The 23,740-nt window shown below is 40.3% G+C and overlaps 3 protein-coding genes across 3 annotated transcripts in view; 2 read left to right on the top strand and 1 right to left on the bottom strand.

The window, feature by feature from the left end:
* cdcp2 (CUB domain containing protein 2) overlaps positions 1-7,495 on the top strand; it is a 7,720-nt gene extending 225 nt beyond the window's left edge. Inside the window, exons 2-6 of the mRNA XM_060905444.1 lie at positions 1,256-1,606; positions 1,696-2,037; positions 2,600-2,953; positions 5,549-5,727; positions 7,184-7,495. Of these exons, the coding sequence (XP_060761427.1) occupies positions 1,256-1,606; positions 1,696-2,037; positions 2,600-2,953; positions 5,549-5,727; positions 7,184-7,495 (1,538 nt within the window). The remainder of the gene's footprint in view (positions 1-1,255; positions 1,607-1,695; positions 2,038-2,599; positions 2,954-5,548; positions 5,728-7,183) is intronic.
* A 936-nt stretch (positions 7,496-8,431) lies between these two features.
* tceanc2 (transcription elongation factor A (SII) N-terminal and central domain containing 2) lies at positions 8,432-13,318 on the bottom strand. The gene is made up of 4 exons (XM_060905485.1): positions 12,947-13,318; positions 11,106-11,247; positions 8,948-9,144; positions 8,432-8,862 (listed from the first exon to the last, which is right to left on the bottom strand). The coding sequence occupies exons 1-4, from the start codon at positions 13,046-13,048 to the stop codon at positions 8,668-8,670; spliced, it is 636 nt and encodes a 211-aa protein (XP_060761468.1). The 5' UTR covers positions 13,049-13,318; the 3' UTR covers positions 8,432-8,667.
* Positions 13,319-13,556: 238 nt separating this feature from the next.
* On the top strand, positions 13,557-22,219 carry cdc7 (cell division cycle 7 homolog (S. cerevisiae)). The gene is made up of 12 exons (XM_060906496.1): positions 13,557-13,630; positions 14,049-14,148; positions 14,256-14,342; positions 16,643-16,778; positions 16,860-16,953; positions 17,049-17,191; positions 17,438-17,651; positions 18,797-18,892; positions 18,978-19,168; positions 19,405-19,487; positions 21,539-21,688; positions 21,771-22,219. The coding sequence occupies exons 2-12, from the start codon at positions 14,067-14,069 to the stop codon at positions 22,085-22,087; spliced, it is 1,593 nt and encodes a 530-aa protein (XP_060762479.1). The 5' UTR covers positions 13,557-13,630; positions 14,049-14,066; the 3' UTR covers positions 22,088-22,219.
* Positions 22,220-23,740: the final 1,521 nt, after the last annotated feature.

A 23,740-nucleotide genomic window follows, 5' to 3' on the forward strand; every position in this document is an offset into this window, starting at 1 on the left:
AACTTTATACCAGGGAATCCATTTTATGGAAATTATTCATGGATTAGGTTTTCCACTACAGCAATAAAATAAAACATAAGTTCACAGACCCTCTGGCTATACTTCATGGACCCCTGGGGTTCTCTGGACCCCACCTTGAGAACCATGCATATGAATCAACACATCACCCTGAGAACAGAAATCAGAAATAATGATGTTAATATTCCGTTATTCAGAGTGAAACAGGAGCAAAATGTGGCCTGTGACTGGATTTTTGTTTTATTTGCTGGGCTTTGATTCAGTCATGTGAACAGCGTTCGTTATGTGTCGTTCATAACGAGTCGACTCTTTCAAACGGCTCTTTTAGGTGAATCGACTCGCATCAATGAAGAGCCTTTTTGTTCTTATTTTTGTGTTTTTTTTAATAAAAACAAGACAAATAGAACACATGTTCATGAACCTGTAAGGCCGTTAATAATGCACAATGCAAATGTAATCCTAACGAATCATATCAACAGTGAATCGTATGAATCGCGTCTAAGTGAATCACTCTGATGGTGTTGGGAAGGTGACAGTTTTCAGGGTAAACAGACTGAAATAGATGGAGTAACGGTTTCAGTTACATCTGCAGATAATTCAAGGAAATGATGATGATGATGAGAGGAAAAAATCCCATATAAGAGTCAAATGACTCAAAGCGCCGATTCACTCGAAGAAAGTGATTCAGTTTTAAGATGGACCTGAACAGTGTCACATCTGATGGTTTCCAAGTTACTGAAGATAAAAGATGTACAGTAATATTGATATTCATATCAGAATTTATGCTGTAGGCTGTTGGGGTTTTTTTTCCCCCCAACTTAATTATGCAACATCTTGCTGTTTTTACAAATATTTTGTTCTAATGCAAAGTCTATATAACACTGAACAATTTTTTAATTATATAATGTAATCTAGTGAACAGTTTAAGCCATGGATTGGCAAATAACTCCAGCTTTCGACGGTTTTCAAAAGAAAAAAGAAAGTTTTTTGGCTCTTATCTTTGTTATCTCTCATAATCCTAGGCTGAGATACAGAAATCTGAGGACTGTGACAGATATACAGTATTTACAACATGTGTTTTTGTAGTCATCATATCTTAGTGAAAGGATCCTATTAGTTTTCTGCCAAGAAAATCATATTACCGTAAATTCTGGAATAGCAGACCTACCGTAATAACACTAATTCAACAACAAGTCCTTCAATTTATCATCTGTTGATGATTTCTGTTTCTACGTAGGTGTAAAATGCGGAGGAATCCTCGCTCCTTCTTCTAGCGGCAACATCTCTAGCCCTAATTTCCCAGGCCTTTACCCTTACAATGTCGATTGTTCCTGGCTGATCGTGGTGTCTGAGGGTTCATCCGTGCTGCTAACGTTCCACCACTTTGAGCTGGAGTACCACTCCGACTGCGCCTATGATTACATCAAAATCTACAATGGCGTCTCGGAGGACGAAGGCAACCTCCTGGGGAAGTTCTGTGGGGACGCATCACCTCCACAGTTCAGCTCGTCCTGGAACATCATGTCCATCATTTTCCACTCCGACCGTCACGTGACGCTCAGAGGATTCCTGCTGGGATACAGGAAAGGTAAAAAAAAAAACACAACACACAGCAATCATGTGACTTTGTAGGTAATATTGAACATGTAATGATCCTCAAATCTCTGTGCGGGGCAGATACGTGTGGTGGAGTGTTGACGGGACTCTCGGGTGAAATCTCCAGCCCGGGGTACCCGCTTGAGTACAGTAATAATGCAGAGTGCTCATGGACGATCCACGTATCCAACCGCAGTGTCGTCACTCTGGTCTTCATCGACTTCCAGCTGGAGAATAACGAAGGTTGTAACTTTGATTACGTCGCACTGTTTGACGGCTCGACAGTCCAACACCGTCACATCGGGAATTACTGCGGTAACAAAGTACCACCGAAGACCACCTCCACGTCCAATCAGCTGCTGATTGTGTTTAAGTCAGACTTTAATATTGGCGGAAGAGGATTTAAGGTTCATTATTACTCAGGTAAGAAACACTCTATATTTAAGTTATTCCACGAAATCGAGTCGTACATGAGCTGATAACTGACGAGGCACGTAGCACCAAGTCGTCTATAAGCCATGTACAACAAGATTGAGTGGAATAACTGTTTTATTCTATCTACATTCACTGGATTTTAAGAAACAGAGCAGTTTTATTGTTATTTTTTGCAAATTTGATAAATAAAAACTTTACACAAAACGTCCAACAAAATAATTTTTGCTTAGAATGTAAACAAACTGGCAAAATGACAGGAGCAATTTGTGAAAAATGCGATAATAATAATTCATGAAAAATAAAAAAGATAAGTTCTTACCATCAAATACTTTTATTCCATATTTTGTTGCTTTTTTCCCCAGTAGAGTTTTTATTTCGTCCTCAGTTGGTTCAGCAACACGCCACCATTTTGTTTTACTCTACTCACGGTATATGAGCTGATATCCTAGTAGTAGAGTAGCCAATCAGAGCACACGAATGCTCATCTCCAGTGAATATGGAAAGATTATTACACACACACACACGCCATAAAAGTATGTTTCATCATCAGGTGAGTGCCAGCAGGTGCTGAAAGCCATCAGTGGGAACTTCACCAGCCCCAGTTACCCCAACATCTACCCCAACAACATGAACTGCCACTGGAGCATGACTCTGCCCCCGGGCTACAGGATCAAACTGTTCTTCCCGCTCATGGATCTGGAGGACCGGAACATTCTAAGCGACTCCTGCGATTTCGACTCCGTAGCGGTGTACGATGGCGACGGTGAGACGGACGCCTTGCTGGGATGCTGGTGTGGGGCTGAACGGCCTCCGCCTCTGACCTCCAGGGCAAACAAACTGCTGGTGGTCCTCAACACAGACCGCAACGTTGCCTTCAAGGGTTTTTCTGCGTCCTATACAGGAGGTGAGAGTCTGCTAGGGGGCATCGTGATGAACTTCCTGAGGAAAAATCTAATATTTTTAATCTTTACTCCAAATTTAAACTCCTCCGTGGTGATTTGAACGATTCTCTCTCTCTACACAGTTAATAACAGTAAACTAATACTGTACATCTTTCCCTTTTTAACTAAACACAGAGGTAGATTTCTAAAAAAATAAACCGATGACACAAATACAAACTAGACCGGACAATTCCCCTGCGGGAAATCGTGAGAGGATGCAGTGCGCGAAGCAATTTGGTCACGCATGTTTGCTGGCTGTGAATGTGTGACCTGCTATGATGCTACAATGCTGTGATTATGTGTGTGCTTGAGACAGCAGCCCCTCCCCTCTCTGCTCCCTCGCTGGCCCCAGTCGGCATGGCGACGGGCCTGAGCAGGAGCGCTGACTCACACAAGATCTTGACAGTTTTCTGCTGTTTTTTGCTCAGGAGCAGGCCTCGAACAACGACGAATAACTCGAAAACGAAAGCAGCTATTCACAAAATTCTTTCACAGTGAGCGCTACAAGGGTCTCCTGAAGACCTACATGTAATTTTTTTGTAACTAGTGTGAAAAATGAGGACACTAGAGCAAGTTAAAAACGAGCGACTTTTTTGCCAGGTTTATAATGGGAGTCAATGAGGCAGACTTGCTGTCCTCTCGTTACTTTGAGGCTTCTCATTCAAAAACTGTAAATCCTATCGGTTAGGTGGACATATTGTGTGAATCAGGACAAGTGTGACTACTACTTTTGAGAAAATCATGTCTGTAGAGTGAAATTTGTGGCTGAAAACACAGTTTAAGCGAGAAAGTTTGAGCTATTTTTTCAAGCTCTCTACACTCTAACTAAACGAGCTCCACTGGTGTGTAACGCAATAGACACCCATTATAAAGCCGGATTTTCTCCCGGAACCCACATGGTGTCTGAGCCGGGACTGATCCGAAAGTGTAGAACCTAGCAGAAAAGTTGAATGCCAGATCCGCAGAGGAGAAGTTTTCCTACGTTTTAGAGTTTGAATCATGTCTCTAGGCGAAAGCATGCCAGAGCAGCGGATGTTTGAAAAAGTGTGTTGTTTTTCAATTAATTCCATAGAAATGAATGGGGGTTTTTAGACGATTTTTTCGCGACTACGTTGCGAAAAAATCGTATTTTGATGAACAAAGTAATAGCATACCGAGTCCGATCGAGCCGCACGTTTTGATATATTGTTTGTATGTGTGCGACGTTCGGTTATTGGGTTATTAAGTGCCGAAATTTGTACGGAAGATGAATAAGTATAAGAAGAAACACGCAGAAGAACAAGAGGTTGCGTGCTTTGCACTGCAACCTATTGACTCCCCTAGGGGAGGCAATAGGTTGCTGTGCTGCAGCACTGCATCCTAATCATAAATCATGATGAATCCTGAGTTTATTTGTCACATAGTTTGCGCTACAAGACTCTGTTTATATTTTACGCCTTCACAGATTATCATTTCAGATGAAAGTTTGCAAGTCAAAACCTGTAGAGCTTTATTTTAGTTCCTCCCCATTCAGCTAACTGTCTCCACCCCCTTTAAGAATTCCAGTAGTAAGATGCATGGGCTATTTTCCTGTCTAACAAAATCATACATCTCATTATCTCTAGCCGCTTTATCCTTCTACAGGGTCGCAGGCGAGCTGGAGCCTATCCCAGCTGACTACGGGCGAAAGGCGGGGTACACCCTGGACAAGTCGCCAGGTCATCACAGGGCTGACACATAGACACAGACAACCATTCACACTCACATTCACACCTACGGTCAATTTAGAGTCACCAGTTAACCTAACCTACATGTCTTTGGACTGTGGGGGAAACCGGAGCACCCGGAGGAAACCCACGCGGACACGAGGAGAACATGCAAACTCCACACAGAAAGGCCCTCGCCAGCCCCGGGGCTCGAACCCAGGACCTTCTTGCTGTGAGGCGACAGCGCTAACCACTACGCCACCGTGCCGCCCAAAATCATACACAATTATGATTATTTTACAAATCGCAAATTAGTGATTAAGTTTTGTAAAGGGGCAGCACGGTGGCGTAGTGGTTAGCGCTGTCGCCTCACAGCAAGAAGGTCCGGGTTCGAGCCCCGTGGCCGGCGAGGGCCTTTCTGTGCGGAGTTTGCATGTTCTCCCCGTGTCCGCGTGGGTTTCCTCCGGGTGCTCCGGTTTCCCCCACAGTCCAAAGACATGCAGGTTAGGTTAACTGGTGACTCTAAATTGAGCGTAGGTGTGAATGTGAGTGTGAATGGTTGTCTGTATCTATGTGTCAGCCCTGTGATGACCTGGCGACTTGTCCAGGGTGTATCCCGCCTTTCGCCCGTAGTCAGCTGGGATAGGCTCCAGCTTGCCTGCGACCCTGTAGAACAGGATAAAGCGGCTAGAGATAATGAGATGAAGTTTTGTAAATCCACGATGTTTTTGTTACACTGTAATATAAAAGATTGCTTTTGCACGTCCATGTTATGATCTCATCACTGAATTTGCATATCATTATGTTTGACAGAAACAATATCTCCAACGCTGAACAGTCCTTGGTGTGTGTTGTTTTGTTTTTGTGTCGCAGTGGTACCAATGAACGTGAGCTGCACCAGAACCGAGTTTCAGATCCAGATCTCCCAGCAGGCTTTGCCCCAGCTGGACCGTGAGAGCGTGTACCTCGGAAACCCGTCTTGTTCGGCCCAGATGACAGCGACAAACTACAAGATTCTGGCTCGCTTCGTGAACTGTGGAACTGCTGGTCAGGTAGAACACAGAGATGGAGATTTTATTTGGATAACAAACTCACAATTTTTTTTTTTTTTGCAATCTGAAATAATGCTAAAGCGTGATTTCAGTTTGACTTTATACCACAGTGCTGTTGAAGTCTGGATTCTGAATTTCTTGAACAGCAGCTCTGACAGCAGTCCAGGTTTATATTAATATTAATGCAGTCATTCGGACACATTATTATGGTGTTTAAAGGTGCTGACTGAAAAGTCACCTGAAATTTTCACTTTCTTTTTTGTGCATGGCATTTCCCTCTGTCTCGCAAGAACAATATCATGCGGACGAACGAGATGTGATCATTTTGATATCCTGAGGGTCACTTTTCTCCATTTTGGGACCATTTTCGTCCCTCTTGAGGTAAACAGTACGACCCGACGAAAACAGGAAACGGCCGAACGTGAGGGAGGAGCTTTAACTAATTAGCATAACTATGGAACTGCGTCACACCAAGATGGCGACGCCACCAAGTAAACATCGTGACTCTGCATCGACCTTGAAGAGTTTTGAGTCTCAGGGATGGAATTTGTGGTTGACGTTCGCGAATAGATCCGTGAAACAAAAAAAAAAGGCAAATATTTATATCTTTTCTCTGTTCCTGCTTTTGTGTTCTCGTTTCTTTCTCTGTCAGATCAAAACATTAGGTGTGTAACTCCATACTCGCTACCGTGGAGTCGAGCCCATGTGTTCTAAGGCTGAGATAGCTAAGCGCTAGCTAGAATGATTTAGTTATCTGTCCAGAACAAGGACACGTCATCTAACCTTGCTCTGTCTTACAGTTGCACTCACTAGGCAGGCTTTCCTTTTCTTTTCCGCTGGAGGGAGAGCCGAGTTCGCCATGTTCGCCCACGCTGACTTATTTTGGTTAAAAGTAGCTCAAACATGCCCCACGGTGGTCACATTTTTTTATAATCGCTGCTCACTTGCTTTGGTGATCTCTGGAATCGTAAAATGCGGGACGCTTTTTATCTCGGCAAAACATTTACACACAGGAAACACGGTGTGTGTGTGCAGCAGTGAAACATCTCAAAACTCCAACAGCAACAGAACATTTTACCCAGAATTCAACTTTGTAGTCAGAATCTTTAAGTTGTTCAAATGTTTATTTAACACTGATGGAAGGAGTGTCCAGTGTCTGCACTTTGTATCAGCTCTCACTAAGTTTTTAGGACAGCGGAACTCAAGAGAAAGAAAAAGGGAGTGATATTTTATATAAACGTATAAAAAGTATGATGTGCCATTCTTATAAAATAATAAACATAATTATTGTGGATTTAGAGGAATTAAACACACTGTTATTAAAAACAAATTCACTTCACAGTCGTAACAGTATCTCCGCTCAATCATGTCCCACCCTGTCGTTGATTATTTTCCCGTAACTGCACAACACAGTGTTTTATTCCTTACTTCATCTTATGGAACCTTCCTTTTACAGAAACGTCAGAACATCACTATGCTGGTGAACACGCTCTACATCGACTTCTCGGATGGAAAGCAGCAGAGCGTTCAGGAGTACGAGGTGCAGTGTGACGCACAGAGGAAGGTGGCGTCGGTCAGCATCATCTCAGCGGAGGATCGGATCCGGATGAACGAACTGGCTCGACTCGCCGAGGAGTCCAAGAGCCTGGAGAACGCTCAGAGAACCGAGCCTGAAGCTCACGAGACCAGCGACATCGTCTTCATCAGCGTCTGCGTGCTGGCCGTCATCCTCATGCTCATCGCCATCGTGTGGCTCGTGCTCCTTTAGAGACTTTAATAATAAACGACAGGTTCGAGCCGATAATTCTGACGTCACAGTGTGAACTCGGAAATGGATTGAAAACAGATTATGGAAGGAGTCTCCAGTGTCAGTGGTTTGAAAGTGGAATTTTATGTTTTCAGGATGGAAGAGTTTACGCTTCTTTGTTTTTTCTGTGACTTGACAAGCTGCGGGGTTTTTTTTTCGCCTCGTTAACTTCCGGAGAGAAAAACACTGCACTACAAAATGCACTTTCAGGTTCATTTAAAAAAAACAACAAACAACATAACATTAATGATTAAAAATCCATTAGTTTAATTATCTTATGGTCAATTTGGTGGTTTGTGTGTCACTTGTGAAATATACAACGTTGAGATTTTTAATTATAAAACGTATTAAAGGGATCCTTCAGCGGATTGAGTTTCAAACTTATTTTATGTAAAAGTAGTCACAGATTTCAAAAATCAAACTTTCATTTTCAGAGACCAAATAATGTTTGAGAAAAATTTATTTTCTTTAAAATGTCAGATGGGCTTCTTGTGGTAGTGATATATGCGATGACGTCAGGTAGCGGTCGCTTGGAACAACTCAGCTGTTTATATCCTCCGTTTACATCATCGTTTTGCTAGTTTTCCAAGTATTTTACGAAATTTATCAGTTTTTACACAAGTATGCCTCACTGCGTAGCATAAAAATGCCACAGTGATGCCAAAAAGAAAGCACAAACTGGAACTAGACTGCATTTTCTCTGTGGAAATGCAAAGTGTCAAAGAAAGAAACTGGATCTCAGCGAGCGCGACTTGACATCATCGCATACGTCACTACCACAAGAAGCCCATCCGGTATTCAAAAAAAAAAAAATCCCACACACCACACTTCTCAAAAACTATTTGGTCTCCGAAAATGAAAGTTTGATTTTTGAAATCTGCGACTACTTTTACATAAAATAATTCTGAAAATCAATCTGCTGGAAGATCCATTTAAAGACCAAATAGAGAATCAAAATAGATTTTAAAATAAAATAAAACCTGTACATGTCCTTTGTTTGATGTGCATAACATTAAATAAATTTTACTGCTAAAATTATTCAAAAGAAAAAATAAACCTCTATTAAAGTACAGTTTTATGAAGCACCACTACGTGTGTGAGTATCTGTGTGTATCGTCTCTTTCCTCTCAGCGTCATGGTTTCTTCTTGTGGTTCCTGACGAAGACGTTCACGGCGATCCTGCCGTCCTTCACCTGCGCTCTGACGTCTGGTTTGTGTCTGAGAGCAAACACCAGCGCCCTCACACTCCTCCTGTACGCTCCGCTGATCAGCCGTGAGCACTGATGAAACACTTCCCTCTCGAGGTTGTCCACCAGCACAGCGTCAGCCTGAGACGATGACACCACAGTCAAACCGTTTCAGATTTAAAAAAAAAAAAAGCTGATTGAGATGTGCAGGGAAATGCAGAGTCACCTTTAACCCCATGCTGTCAGCGAGGAGTTTTCTGGCGTTGCTCCTCAGTTCCTCAGTCTGTTTATCACAGCGAACCTCGATAGACATCTTGTTGGCGTTCTCCTCAATGAACGTCCTCCAGTGTGTGTAAACCTGCCGAGCCGACGCCCTCACCTCAACGTCCGGGTGTTTCTTACGCAGCGTGTTCACTGTGTGGCCTGAGAGAAGGGGAAAAAAGTGTTAATAGTGTACACGCATTTTATGTTCTGTTCAGCTATTTTAGGTTGCTTTTTTTAAAATCTGTACTAAACCAGGAGCAAGAGTATGATTCATCTCATCATCTCTAGCCGCTTTATCCTGTTCTACAGGGTCGCAGGCAAGCTGGAGCCTATCCCAGCTGACTACAGGCGAAAGGCGGGGTACACCCTGGACAAGTCGCCAGATAAGAGTATGATTTATATTTAAAATAGATTTTGATGATCTGATTAAGTTCTGTGTTTAGGAAAATGAAAGCAAGGCATATTATATGTTTTAGTCATAATGCTCATATTTCCTACAGGATAAAGAATTTTAATATTATAATGAAAAAAAATAGCCGTCTCAGGTCCAGTGAGGTCAGTTTTATGCGGAAATGATCTATAGGTTTTACTGAGCATCTTACAGAACAGGGTGGCACGGTGGTGTAGTGGTTAGCGCTGTCGCCTCACAGCAAGAAGGTCCTGGGTTCGAGCCCCGGGGCCGGCGAGGGCCTTTCTGTGTGGAGTTTGCATGTTCTCCCCGTGTCCGCGTGGGTTTCCTCCGGGTGCTCCGGTTTCCCCCACAGTCCAAAGACATGCAGGTTAGGTTAACTGGTGACTCTAAATTGAGCGTAGGTGTGAATGTGAGTGTGAATGGTTGTCTGTGTCTATGTGTCAGCCCTGTGATGACCTGGCGACTTGTCCAGGGTGTACCCCGCCTTTCGCCCGTAGTCAGCTGGGATAGGCTTCAGCTTGCCTGCGACCCTGTAGAAGGATAAAGCGGCTAGAGATAATGAGATGAGATGAGATCTTACAGAACCAGCCACAGTTCTTCTGGACACTTTGACTGTCACACTTACTTCTTCATTTGACACCAAAACCCAGCAGCCTTCATTATGGTTTCTTTTTTAATCTGAAAAATGCTTTCTTATGGAATATGCTGCTCAGATCTCAGATGCAAACATTTTTTTCTGTAACATTTAATGCGTCCTGGGGAAAAAAAAAAAAAGAATGTTTGGAACTCTAAAATATTTTTGCAATGTTTTGACTCAATAATGTACGTAGAAGTCATAAAATAAAAATCTATAACAAATTTTGTACGGAAAAAAATAGGGGGCTAAGACTTTTGCACAGTACTATATAACATTTAATACAAAAAAAATTATTCTGGATGCTGTTTTGTGATGAATTTGTCCACAATGATCAATTATTTAATTAAAAATATATTGTTTATCATATAAAAGATAAATGATATTGCAGTACACTGTTCTGAAATAGTTTTATACATTTGATAATTTTTAAATACAATCTCAAGCCAAGAGAAAGCAGCTCATGTGATGTTAAAATTTTGTACTTAATCTTTTAAACTGGAAAATATTAAAATTTTTACAGATAAAAAACCCTTTTCTCCTTTCCCATGTTAAATAATGATTCGATTTTCAAATAATTTTTTTTACATTATAGTGTATCGTAGAAATGCCTTTGAGAATCCCGAACTGATATTTTTGTCATATCGCTCATTTCAGCTCTCTTTTCAGTGAGTCAGATCATTTGCAGAGTCGACTCTTTTGACTCCCAAATGACTCACTTGGCAACTTGTTCTAACTGGGACAGTATTTTGATCAGTGACAAGACTTTTTTTGAATAAGTGATAATATACAGGACGTGATTCATATGTTTCAGTGCTATAGTGTATAAAAAGAAAAACATGCACACTGTTTGGAGAGATAAAGATGCGCAGAAAAGGAGAGAAGAGTCAATTCAGAAAAGAATCAACTTGTTCTCTAATCATGTGTGTGTATGTGAATGTGGCAGCGATGAAAATAAATCTACTTGTCATGATTTATGAAATGAATATTGTGTATATTTTAATGGAGTATTATCAGTGCATCGTGATACTTCCTTCCCGTGTCACTGATCTAGTGAAGATGATGATTTCTCACCAATCCTGGTGGACTTGAGCACTTCTTTGGAAGGGATTTTCTTGTCCAGCTCCATCAGAGCGTCCAACATATTCTCTTTGGTCTGACCGGGCAACTCGAGGATGGACTTGAACCTTTCGATGTCCTCAATCACCACCACTCTCTGTTTGTACACAGAACACACATTATTCAGACAAAACACACATAATTCAGATATAATTCAGAGCAAGGTGCTGAGTTTCAGTACAAAATCACTGAATTACAGCTTATTCATTTGATTTCCACACCACAGCAGCCATCAGGCGTATTCAATGTATTTTTTAAATATTTCTCATATCAGCTTTATCATATAGAATATAGTTAGAATAAGTTTAAACATTTTAAAATAGATTGATCAATGTATTATTATAATTCTTAAATATATAAGTGTGGACAAAGGGGCACCAGTGTTTAAGGTGCAGATGATTCTTCATATTCAGAAAAGTCCAAATCCAAACTTAGAGAAAGGAAGGTGTTTTTAAATGAAAAATACGAACATGTAGCTATATGATGTTTATATTAAACACTAATAAACAATAAAGCTGATTATCATTATCTATTTATCTTCTTGGACTTCTTGAGTGCCTTCAACACCATCCAGCCCCTTATACTTCAGGACAAACTGAACAGGATGCGAGTGGACCCCTGCCTGGTCACCTGGATCTCCAGCTACCTCACCGACAGGCTGCAGTACATCAGGCTGAAGGACATCACGTCTGACACTGTGATTAGCAGCACCGGAGCACCCCAGGGCACGGTGCTGGCCCCTCTTCTCTTCACCCTGTACACCGCGGACTTCTGCTACAACTCGGAGCTGTGTCACATTCAGAAGTTTGCCGATGACACAGCCATCGTGGGGTGTATCAGGGACGACAGAGAGGAGGAGTAGAGGAGCCTGGTGAGGGACTTTGCCGTGTGGTGCAACAGGAATCATCTGCAGCTCAACACCTCAAAGACGAAGGAGCTGGTCATTGACTTTGGGAGGTCCAGACCAAGGTCATCACCAGTTCTGATCGGGGGAGTCGAGGTGGAGGCTGTGGATTCCTACAAGTACCTCGGGCTGTGGCTGGACAGGACTTGCAACACCAACCAATTGTACAGGAAGGGACAGAGCAGGCTATACTTCCTGAGGAGGCTGCGGTCCTTTAACATCTGCAGGAAACTCCTGTGGATGTTCTATCAGTCCGTGGTCGCCAGTGTCCTGTTTTACACCGTGGTGTGCTGGGGGGGCAGCACATCCAAGAAAGACACATCCAGGCTGGACAAACTGATCAGGCGGGCCGGCATGAAGCTGGACTCTCTGGTGATGGTGGCAGAGAAGAGGACTATGGACAAACTACTGAACATCATGGACGATGCCAGTCACCCTCTGCACACCGTCATCAGCAACCAGAGGAGCCTGTTCAGTGACAGAATGCTCCTTCCCAAGTGCAGGACGAACAGACTCAAAAACTCCTTTGTCCCTCACGCCATCAGACTGTACAACTCCTCTCTGGGGAGGGAGGGGGGAGGGGGAACAGGAGGACGGAGGACAGAGGACAGGAAGGAGCAGTAGCCTAGCCTGACAAGAAGCAATACTGTACAATGTGCAATACCGCTCCTGCTGGACTTTTTTTTCACATCTTTTTAATATATTTGTATATGCAAATAATTTATTTATCTAGAAGTTTTCTAAAGACTTAATTTATCTAGAAGTTCTCTCTTTTTTCTATTCTATTCTCTGTTTATCCTATAATGATGCTACTGGAATTTTAATTTCCCTGAGGGAACCCTCCCAAAGAGATCAATAAAGTTCTAATCTAATCTAATCTAATCTAATTTACCTTTAAAGACTCCAGTGTTGCCTGTCTGTACACTTTCTCTTCATGTTTTTGTCCTTGTCTTGCCTGATCATCTTTTGAAAAACGGACCACAAATTTATCCATTTGTCCTTTTTTAAATTTTATTTTACCCTAAAATCACCAGTGCTGGCTCTTTAATTGTTTTACGCTAATAAACCCGGAAGTATCTTATATTACCGATTTTCTACTCGAATTCTGTACATTTGTTAACATTAGCAAACCATTTTTATTAACAGAAAACATATTCTTTCCAGCTTTTCATTATATAATAATGCAACTAATTACTATATAAAAAGAAAGGAAAATAAATAGCTTTCAAGCTCGTGATCTAGCAGCTAGGCGCCATGACTATTGTGATGAAGCGGAAGTTTCAAAGTAAAAGTCCTTGCGTTACAAACGTTAAACGTTTCACACAATTATTTGTGTAAGTATTTAAAATACATAAATGACCATAGGCACACATACACAATATATAAAATGTATTTAAAAAATAAACATGCATGTATGCGCTGTTAACTGTGTTTGATACACAAACGTTTAATTTACAAAAAATACTTGTAAAGTCTGAAGTGTCATATAAGTCACGTGATCACATCGCTTCAGTTTTAGCGCGAGTTTTTAGACGGATTAGCCGGTTTAGCAAACAGCGTTACTTTTCCCAGAGCAGTAAGTTTTACGAGTTATTTATTTGCGATTACTGTTTTTACATTTTATCAAAACGATAAATATTTCCAGAACAAAAAACGACTTTGTGTGTCTTCAGGGTGTTTAGTGTGTTATAATTCGTATTTCAGCGCGTTCGTTGTAAAACCTAGCTTTAAGCTAACATTAGCGGTGTGTAGGTGTACTCCCAATCGGATTGGGATTCCCTTTAAAGGCGCACTACATAGGGAGAGAGGTAATGGTTAATACGCACTATGTAGGGAACTATACATTTAGGGTGGAGGTATTTGGGATACAGCTATAGTTTATGGTCACGTATACGAGCATGCGTGCGAAAGTATTGGCACCGCTAGTCTTAATTAGATTTTCAGGGATATATTTGATCAGTTTGTTGATGTATTTATTTCTTTTTTTTATTTAGATATATTTTTTAATTGTGATGGAGACGCCTGAGTGTCTTCCAGCCAGCAGTACCCACAGTATTGAGGATGTAAAAGAGGGAAATAAACGGAAAATTCCTAGTAAGTACATCCATGTTCACAAGATTACTATTATTTTAAAGAGTGTATTAATCATGGTGTGTGTTACTTGTGTGCACTTACTCACTGTTTTTGTTTGTTTGTTTCAGGGGATGTTGAGATGGACATTGAATATCTGTATGAAGTTGTACCACAGCTTTCTAGAGTTTTCCGAATTACTGACAAAATTGGAGAAGGTTTCAGAGCTAAAATGTTTTCCTTTATAACTACATGCATACGTTTATTTACAGTTGAACAATGATTTTAAAAATCGCAATCCTTCAAAACATTTCTATGATTTCACAAAATATCTATGTATCCAAGTCTGATGAGAAACCTCCAGTAAAACAGTAGTGTTTAAACAAAACCTCAGACTATTGTACTTTCTCACAAAAAGAAATTATTGAACACAAATTTTAATCAATCTGTAATTATAGCATTAAAAAAAATATACAACTCCGATTCCAAAAAAGTTGGGACAAAGAACAAATTGTAAATAAAAACGGAATGCAATGTGGAAGTTTCAAAATTCCATATTTTATTCAGAATAGAACATAGATGACATATCAAATGTTTAAACTGAGAAAATGTATCATTTAAAGAAGGTGATTTTAAATTTCATGACAACACCACATCTCAAAGTTGGGACAAGGCCATGTTTCCCACTGTGAGACATCCCCTTTTCTCTTTACAACAGTCTGTAAACGTCTGGGGACTGAGGAGACAAGTTGCTCAAGTTTAGGGATAGGAATGTTAACCCATTCTTGTCTAATGTAGGATTCTAGTTGCTCAACTGTCTTGGGTCTTTTTTGTCGTATCTTCCGTTTTATGATGCGCCAAATGTTTTCTATGGGTGAAAGATCTGGACTGCAGGCTGGCCAGTTCAGTACCCGGACCCTTCTTCTACGCAGCCATGATGCTGTAATTGATGCAGGATGTGGTTTGGCATGGTCATGTTGGAAAAACGCAAGGTCTTCCCTGAAAGAGACGTCGTCTGGATGGGAGCATATGTTGCTCTAGAACCTGGATATACCTTTCAGCATTGATGGTGTCTTTCCAGATGTGTAAGCTGCCCATGCCACACGCACTAATTGCAACCCCATACCATCAGAGATGCAGGCTTCTGAACTGAGTGAACTGGTGATCCTCTTCCCATCTTTACTGCTGAGAGCCGCTGCCACTCCAAGATGCTCTTTTTATACCCAGTCATGTTAATGACCTATTGCCAATTGACCTACTGAGTTGCAATTTGGTCCTCCAGCTGTTCCTTTTTTGTACCTTTAACTTTTCCAGTCTCTTATTGCCCCTGTCCCAACTTTTTTGAGATGTGTTGCTGTCATGAAATTTCAAATGAGCCAATATTTGGCATGAAATTTCAAAATGTCTCACTTTCGACATTTGATATTTTGTCTATGTTCTATTGTGAATACAATATCAGTTTTTGAGATTTGTAAATTATTGCATTCCGTTTTTATTTACAATTTGTACTTTGTCCCAACTTTTTTGGAATCGGGGTTGTACACTACTGTGCAAAAGTCTTAGGTTTATTTATTAAGTACAAACATTGTTCTGGGTTATCTGATGACCTTTACATTATAAAGTTGGTACAAAATATTTAAAGACATTACAATATCAGCAACGTCAGAAAAGTGTATTGTGACGATTTAAACAATAGAGCTACAATAAAAACTGTATAATGGTATGTTTTATGCATTCAAAATACATAGCAGCTTGTTTTACAGTGTGAAAAATCAGTAAAAGTGTTAAACAAACAAGAAGTAAAAGATAATAGTGCACTGAGTAATAACTGACAGGAGAAAATATTTCATAAATATACAAGATCATAAACATGTAAAAATAGAATGAAACTAGAATAAATAAGCAATAATTAAATATTAAAAAAAACTAAATTAAAATAATGTACCAGTAAAAAATGTTAAATACTAACCTGGAGAAAGGGTTTTTTCTTGTTTTTGTTTTTTTAAACAGAGCCTGATGAGTGTTTATTGGTGTATTTATGAGTCATAAATGTAAACTTTAAGTGTAATTTGTTTGGTGATTATAATAATTTTGACAGAAATTTAGAGATGGTAGCAGTCTGATATGCCGTATCGATATTGGACTGATACCTGGGGGGGGGAATATGGTGGATCGGATATCGGAGAATTCCTTTTGGATCTCAGCAATGATTACAATGCTAAAAGTAAAAAATTATACTTTGCTTGTAAGGGTTCTGGATTAAAAATCCCACTAGACTAGAATTATGAAGTAACGCTGCTGTACCTATTCCAGCATTAAGTTATTAGAACATGTGAAAAAAGAGACAATATAAAATAGAACAATATAAAATAGAATTTAAAAAAATGTTTATTTTTGGAACTGGAAATGTTTATGTATTAAGAGACGACAGTTTTTTTTTTTTTAATTATTATTATCTATCTATTTATTTATTTATTGTTGAACAGGGTTTGACTATGTGCTATTTGTCCTGCGTTAGGTACGTTCAGCTCTGTGTATCTCGGAGAAGCCCAGATGGGCGACGGGATGAGAGAGAAGTTTGCACTGAAGCATCTGATCCCTACGAGTCACCCGGTGCGGATTGCAGCAGAGCTCCAGTGTTTAACCGTTGCCGGGTGAGACATGTTCACGTGGGGGTGGGGGGGGCGCTGTTTTGGTAGCTTGATTTATTAAATGCTAAAGTTTTTGTGTCACAGTGGTAAAGAGAACGTGATGGGAGTGACGTATTGCTTCAGGAAGGACCACCATGTGGTGATTGTCATGCCTTATATGGAGCATCAGGCCTTTGTGGTAAACAAAATAAAGCTGATCTTGTAGTGTTTCGACCTGGTTCTGAGTCTGAGAGCGTTTAAACGCTTTAACAGAGAGGCCCTTGTTGTCTGTAGGATGTTGTTGAGATGCTGAGTTTCGAGGAGGTGCGACAGTACATTTATCATTTACTCAAAGCCTTGAAGCACATCCACGAGTTCGGCATCATCCATCGGGACATCAAGCCGACCAACTTCCTGTACAACCGGCGAGAGAAAAAGTATGTGACCTCTTTAACACTTGCCTCTTAATCTGTAATGTACAGTTATCTTGTACTTGATTAGTTTCCCATAATAGCAGCTGCTGCTGGTGGTGTTTTATAGAAAACTGATGAACACATTCTCTTCTGACCAATCACAATCCAGAATTTAACAACGCCGTGGTACTGGTCAGCACTCCATAGAAGACAAACAAAAGTTGTCTTATAGTCCACAAAATTAACTGTTTTGTGTGTGTCTGTCCTCAGGTACGCTCTGGTGGACTTTGGCCTGGCTCAGGGAACTCCTGACACTCAGATTGAGCTGTTAAAGGTGGTGAAATCTCAGAAAGCTCAGAAAGAATCACATGGGAAACAGGCGCTGGTTCCTTTACCACCTAACACGAGGAGCTGTGCACCGCACCCGTCCACAAAAGCAGCAGTGAAAAGACCGTGTCCACACTCGCGCACAAAACACAGCAAGGTTTCTGTTTCTGTCTGGGGCACAATGTTTCTGTTCTGTTTCAGGGTGAAGGCTCTAGAGCCTGTCCGATATAGGAGCTTTAAGACCGATACCGATTTAAAAATCTGATAACGACTACCTAATGTTACCTGAAGCCGATTTGATTCGTTTCTGAAAAATCAAACAAAAATTGCATTTTGTTTCGTTGTTTGAGTCCTCACCAAGATAACCTGAAATACTGCAGTTTAAAAAATAAACTTGTTTCATGGTCATAAATAGTACTTTGAACAAAAGTACAACAAAATACTGTATATTAAAGTTTTGATAAATGAGTCAAATGTATAAAAATACAAAGTTTTATTAAACATCAGAGCCGTTATAAACTTTTGGGCTACTCTGTTCCATTCTGCTTGGATCAGCTGATTGTTGTGATTTTTTTTTTCCCCCCCCAGTTATGGAGTTGCAGTGTGCCCTCTGGTGGCCAAACTATGCAATGACAACTTGTAACATGGTCAAAGACCGACTCTGTCTTCCCTCTGTTTCCTTTTCTCACTAATTTATCTGCAATTAGTTAATATCAGCTGATAATATCGGTGCACTAATTTATCAGTCAGGCTCTGGAAGACACGCTGGCTCTCCTTTTTGTCTTTCGACTTTCATTCTTTCTTTTACTGCGTTATCATTCTTGGAGCTAAGGATTACAAAAATCACTGTTTTTATTTGTATAACTAACAGAGCTGCATCTTTTCTACAGACACTTTAAAGCGTCTGTGTTAACAATATTCTGAGCATTGAATAAGGAATAAAAGAATTGTGAACTGTGCTGTGGGTTCGAGGAAACTAATCAGTGATGATTCTCCTTTAACAGCACATTTTGAAGTGTTTTAATTCCTCTTATTAGAGTTCTTTTTAAATGTATTAAAGACAATTAGTCAATGCCTTCTGAAAGCGTTTGTACATCATGATGGTTAATTCTGAATGAGGATGTCGAACACGGTTATTTGTTTTCTTTGTTTTGTTTTTTTTAAGCACCGATCACGCATATGATTATTTCTAAGAAAGCTTAATGAATAAGAGCTATTGTTTAAAATGCGCTGATTTATCACTGTCTCTCTCATCTTTCTCGAGCCCATACTGACGTTCTCTCTCTCTCTCTTATTTCTCAGGAGCTGATGGGATTTTGTAAAACGCCTCGTTCTGTGTTTGGAGAGAGAAACCTCAACAGCATAAACCCGACTAAAACTCCCACGGATAAAACCGAAGTGAGGCTCTTTTAGGTTTTTTTGGTTCTTGGTGTGTGTATGTGGTTCTCCCCCCCCCCCCAGCACTTCACTTTTGTGTGTAAAGTTTCAGGGACGCGTGATAAAACCTACAAAGACGGATGACATCATCACACGGAGGTTTGTCTCCACGAAACGCCGCCCTCTCCCTGCAAGGGCACCAGTGACGAGCCAGAAGACGAAACCTGTGACGCTGAACCCATCTCTTACCTGTAACTGCTACATGACCGACCGCATTTGTAACATCTGTCTGTCCAGGTAACACCAACTCAGGACGGTCAAGCTCCGCCCACATAGACTGAGCTAATTTGCATAATGCAGAAAAACAGAGTAGTAACTGAATCTTGGGAAGAAAACCGTTTGATAATTACAAACAAGATGGCCGTCATGTGCCAAACAATCCTCTTGACTGAATTTGCATGAAATTATATATGGGAATTTGTTTTATGATTATCGTATACAAAGTCTATTACATGAATCTTTGTGCTCGACAGGAAGCAGCAGGTGGCGCCGAGAGCAGGAACGCCAGGATTCAGGGCTCCGGAAGTTCTGACCAAATGCCCTGACCAAGGAACCGGTGAGGCGTTGTGACGTCATGTCATGATTGTAGTAAATGATTTCGCTCGTGATTAGGCTGTGTATCACGGTATATGTAGATCAGTACATGGATACGGGTTGAAACAATGACGACATACACCTCTAATGTACATGCTGAGAACAGGTGCTTTTTAAACATTTATTTAATGTCCTTATTTCTCAAATCTTATTGGTCGAGAGAGAGAGAGAGAGAGGGAGACACCAGTGGCAGAACAACGGAGTTTGTTGCTACCGCAAAGTCAGAATAGGAGCTAACTTGTCTCGTGGATATTCCACAACCTTAAACATAACTATAAACGGATAAAAAAAAAAAAAAACATTTTTAAAACCCTGCAATAATTTATTACACTTGGACAAGTTTATTTTTATAGCACTTTTAACAATAAACATTGTCGCAAAGCAGCTTTACAGAATTTTTTTATAGCGCTATATGTACACTCTGTAGCGCTTTACAATTTAAAAAAAATGCAAACAGTTATGCTTCAAGTCTAAAATCACTACAGAATATATAAATAAATAAAAACCATTACAATTCAATAAACATCAGAATCTAAGAAGCATAAAATGATAAACAATTGTTTTTGGGGTTTTTTTTTTCACTTTAAAGAATAAAGACTGTAATTGTTGGTATTGAGGTATTTCACCCACGTGACCAAGTCATGTGATGCTGCCATTTTGGACGGCACGGCTCGAATCAGTTTGAATGCGACAAACGAAAAACATAAAAGAAAAAGGAGCGAGATGCAGAAAACACCTTCACTATCCAGCGACGCAGGGCATTTACAGGGCGAGCAGAGGGAGAGGTATTTGCAAAAATTGAGGTTAGCAGGCTTAGAGAACGACGTTTACCTGCTTCCACCAGGATTGTTCACTGACGTACGGAAGTACACGAAGTCCTCGTCTTTACCCGACTTCGGCCCACATGATCTGTATACCTATGTCGTTAAAAACCCATCGCCATACACAGGTATTGATCTGAAAGCGTATAAGAGTTTGGATGCCTACAGATATTTTGTGTCAGGCTGGGTAACATGCCTACATCAGCAGGTCGTCCCTGGAGCCGGTGGTCGCCATCTTATTACAGCTAAAGTTTGTTCACATTTTCATTTACTTTCGGTCCTCAGGATAAACAAAATGTTATTAAATGTCATTGAAATAACTTCTTAGTCTGTTGAGACATGGCCCGTTATAAATTTGCTGTTACCAGGCAATGACCAAGAACTGTATTATTAGGGTCGGTGTAGTTGTAGCAGTGCACTAGCAGCTAGCTGTTAGCACTAGCTAATGTCAACAACAGTAGCTAGTATGTTACTGTAGCAATGTTTACGTTCAGTCATTTGGATGACTGTTAAAACCTTTCAGTCTCAAGTTTTTCCCTTACTGTATTTACTAGTTTACTGAGCTAGCACGCTCAGGCAAGCTGGGAGCTAGCGCGCGCTAGCTCAGTAAACTAGTAAATACAGTAAGGGAAAAACTTGAGACTGAAAGGTTTTAACAGTCATCCAAATGACTGAACGTAAACATTGCTACAGTAACATACTAGCTACTGTTGTTGACATTAGCTAGCTTGACCTTCAAAATGGCGGACACCGGGGCGTCACGTGACCCGGTGACGTCAGGTGAAATACCTCAATAAGAGGAGTAAAGCACAGTGTGTTGTGCTATTTTCCGTAACTCAGTTGTTTTTTTTTTTTTTCCTACCTATCCTGGTGCAACATTGAGTTTTATTCCTTATGTACAAAATGCCAGTACGTTAATCATCTTCATGATAATTGCATCCGTAGTGCAACCAGTGAAGTTTTAAAAAGATAACTTACTTTCTGCAGATGCAGATTTATTCACACTGTGGCGCTGCAGTGTGTGTGTGTGGAAAAGGTTCAGCTATTTTGGTGCAGTTTATGACAAACACTCGTGTTACAGTAAGGTGTATGAATTATATATAGGAAGTTTTATACACTGTTTTTATGGCTCAGATATCCCGATTTTGTGTTTAAGACTGAGTACGTCTTTACGTTTTTCTTTTTTCCGCAGCTATCGATGTGTGGTCAGCCGGCGTCATCCTGCTCTCCCTCCTGAGCGGCCGGTATCCGTTTTTCAAAGCCAACGACGACCTGATGGCCTTGACTCAGATTATGACTATCCGCGGTTCGAGAGAAACCATTCAGGCAGCTAAGAAATTTGGTACGAGTTCCAGCTTGGTTTTTAATTTATTTATTTGATGTTCACGCTGAAATGGCTGATCTCACCTGGCTGATGTGTGCAGGCAAGGCGGTGGTGTGTAGCCGTGAGCTTCCTCGACTCGACCTGAGGATTCTGTGCGAGACGCTGAGAGGAGTGCGGCCCTGTGCGGATGACTCGCTCCCGGCAGAGTTTCAGGCCTCGCGTCATCCTGCGGACGTTAAAGAAGCGGAGAAACGGAGCAGTGTGGAAAACGCCACAGAATCGCATGCCATGGGATGGGACCAAGTCCCTGATGATGTTTATGACCTGCTGGACAAACTGTTGGATTTGAACCCAGCGACGAGAATCAGTGCAGCTACGGCGCTGCAGCACCCGCTGTTTAAAGCTATCAGAGATTAATACATGTTCATCCAACAGGTCGTAATCCTCAGGGGGGAATCTTCACCAGCAGTGTGCTGGGGTTCTCGTTCTTTGTGTGCTGTATATGAAGACAAGGTGCTTTAGTTTTATAATAAAGTGTACTGTAATATATATTAGTGTATATTTATTTATCCAATATGATGCTGAGTCTTCTGAGATTTCACGAACACTCAGAAATGGAGTTTGGGCCAGCCGGTGCATTTTAATAAATGTTTTAAGAACATCTCTATACTCATTTTCCTTCAGTGCTAAAGAATAGCTGATTAATGATCCAGATTTCAATGCATTATGATTCTGAATCATTTGCTGTGATTCAGTGTAGTGCAGAATCATTTCTTATGATTCAGGAACAATTAAATATAATGTGATTCAGAATCATCCAGGAATATTTTGAGCATTTATACAAGTGCAAAAAAGAAAAAAAAAAAGATATGATTATTGAATCACCTCTCAATCATTACAGCACGGTACAGAATCGTTGTGATGTGATTCAACTGTAGTGTAGTGATGCATTATTTGGACCGAATCATTTTTCATGATTCAGTGTAGTTCTAAATACTGGAGTATTTCTGATTTAATGATTCAGAATCTTTCTGATGTGATTCAGTACAAGAAACATTTGATCTTTTCTCTGAACATTAAATGATACCTGATAAATGATTCAGAGGTATTCGTTTGAGGTAATTATAGTGCAGTGATGTTTGTTTTTTGCAGAATCATTTCTCATGATTCAGTGATTCAAAGTGATTCAGCAGACTGCATGAATGTTTTTAGATATTTTCTTTAAATGCTAAGATGTACCTAATTAATGATTGTGATGGTGATTCAATAGAATATCATTCAGAATTGTTTTGATGTGGCTCACTATAGTGCAGTAATTTTTTCACCCAATCACACTATAGTCCAGAATTTTTTTTTTTTTACTTTTTCACTAAAGTTGAGATGGTGACAATTTTAAGCGACACCCGAGTAGTGATTCAGAATTGTTTCAATGTCTTTCAGTACAGTGCAGTAATATTTTAAGTCATTTCTCATGAATCAATGGCGATTCAGAATCTTTTTAATGTGATTCAGTGTATTACAGGAATATTTTGGCCTTTACTCGAAACACAGTGACACCTGATGAATGAATCTGTGGTCATTCAGATGGATTCAGGATCGTGCAGTAATGTTTTGACCATTATTTCTAATGATTTGGTGATTTGATTCAAAATTATTAAGAATCATTTTGACATGATTCAGTATTGTGAAGGAATGTTTTGTCCTTTTCTCTAAACACTGAGATACCCCTGGTTAATGATTTTAGTAATGATTCAACACATGATTCAGGATCACCCAAGAACACTTTGAACTTTAAATAATAAAGGATATCAGATTAAAGATTTAGTAACGATTCCAGAAAATATGACCCACACGATTCACTTTAATGTGATTCAGTGTAGTGTAGGAATGATTTGACTTTTTTCCCCTCTTTGAAATATTCAATGATTGTGTGATGATTCGGAATCATAGTTTGACTATCATTTCTCATGATTCAATACAATACGATTCAGAATCATTTTGATGATCTTCCGAATAGGGCAATAACTTTATTTTTGCCCATTTGATTTCATAAAAATGCTTGCAGTCGAG

This window comes from Neoarius graeffei, chromosome 23, assembly GCF_027579695.1.
Source record: "Neoarius graeffei isolate fNeoGra1 chromosome 23, fNeoGra1.pri, whole genome shotgun sequence".
In the NCBI taxonomy this organism is placed as follows: Eukaryota; Metazoa; Chordata; class Actinopteri; order Siluriformes; family Ariidae; genus Neoarius; species Neoarius graeffei.

Excerpts from the sequence above, each read along its gene's own strand:
- tceanc2 (XM_060905485.1), bottom strand. The coding sequence starts at position 13,048 with ATGGATAAATTTGTGGTCCGTTTTTCAAAAGATGATCAGGCAAGACAA. Across the intron at positions 11,248-12,946 it reads CAACACTGGAGTCTTTAAAG|AGAGTGGTGGTGATTGAGGA; the intron begins GTAAATTAGATT and ends GTGTACAAACAG. Across the intron at positions 8,863-8,947 it reads CTGACAGCATGGGGTTAAAG|GCTGACGCTGTGCTGGTGGA; the intron begins GTGACTCTGCAT and ends TCATCGTCTCAG.
- cdc7 (XM_060906496.1), top strand. The coding sequence starts at position 14,067 with ATGGAGACGCCTGAGTGTCTTCCAGCCAGCAGTACCCACAGTATTGAG. Across the intron at positions 14,149-14,255 it reads AAATAAACGGAAAATTCCTA|GGGATGTTGAGATGGACATT; the intron begins GTAAGTACATCC and ends TGTTTGTTTCAG. Across the intron at positions 16,779-16,859 it reads CAGTGTTTAACCGTTGCCGG|TGGTAAAGAGAACGTGATGG; the intron begins GTGAGACATGTT and ends TTTGTGTCACAG.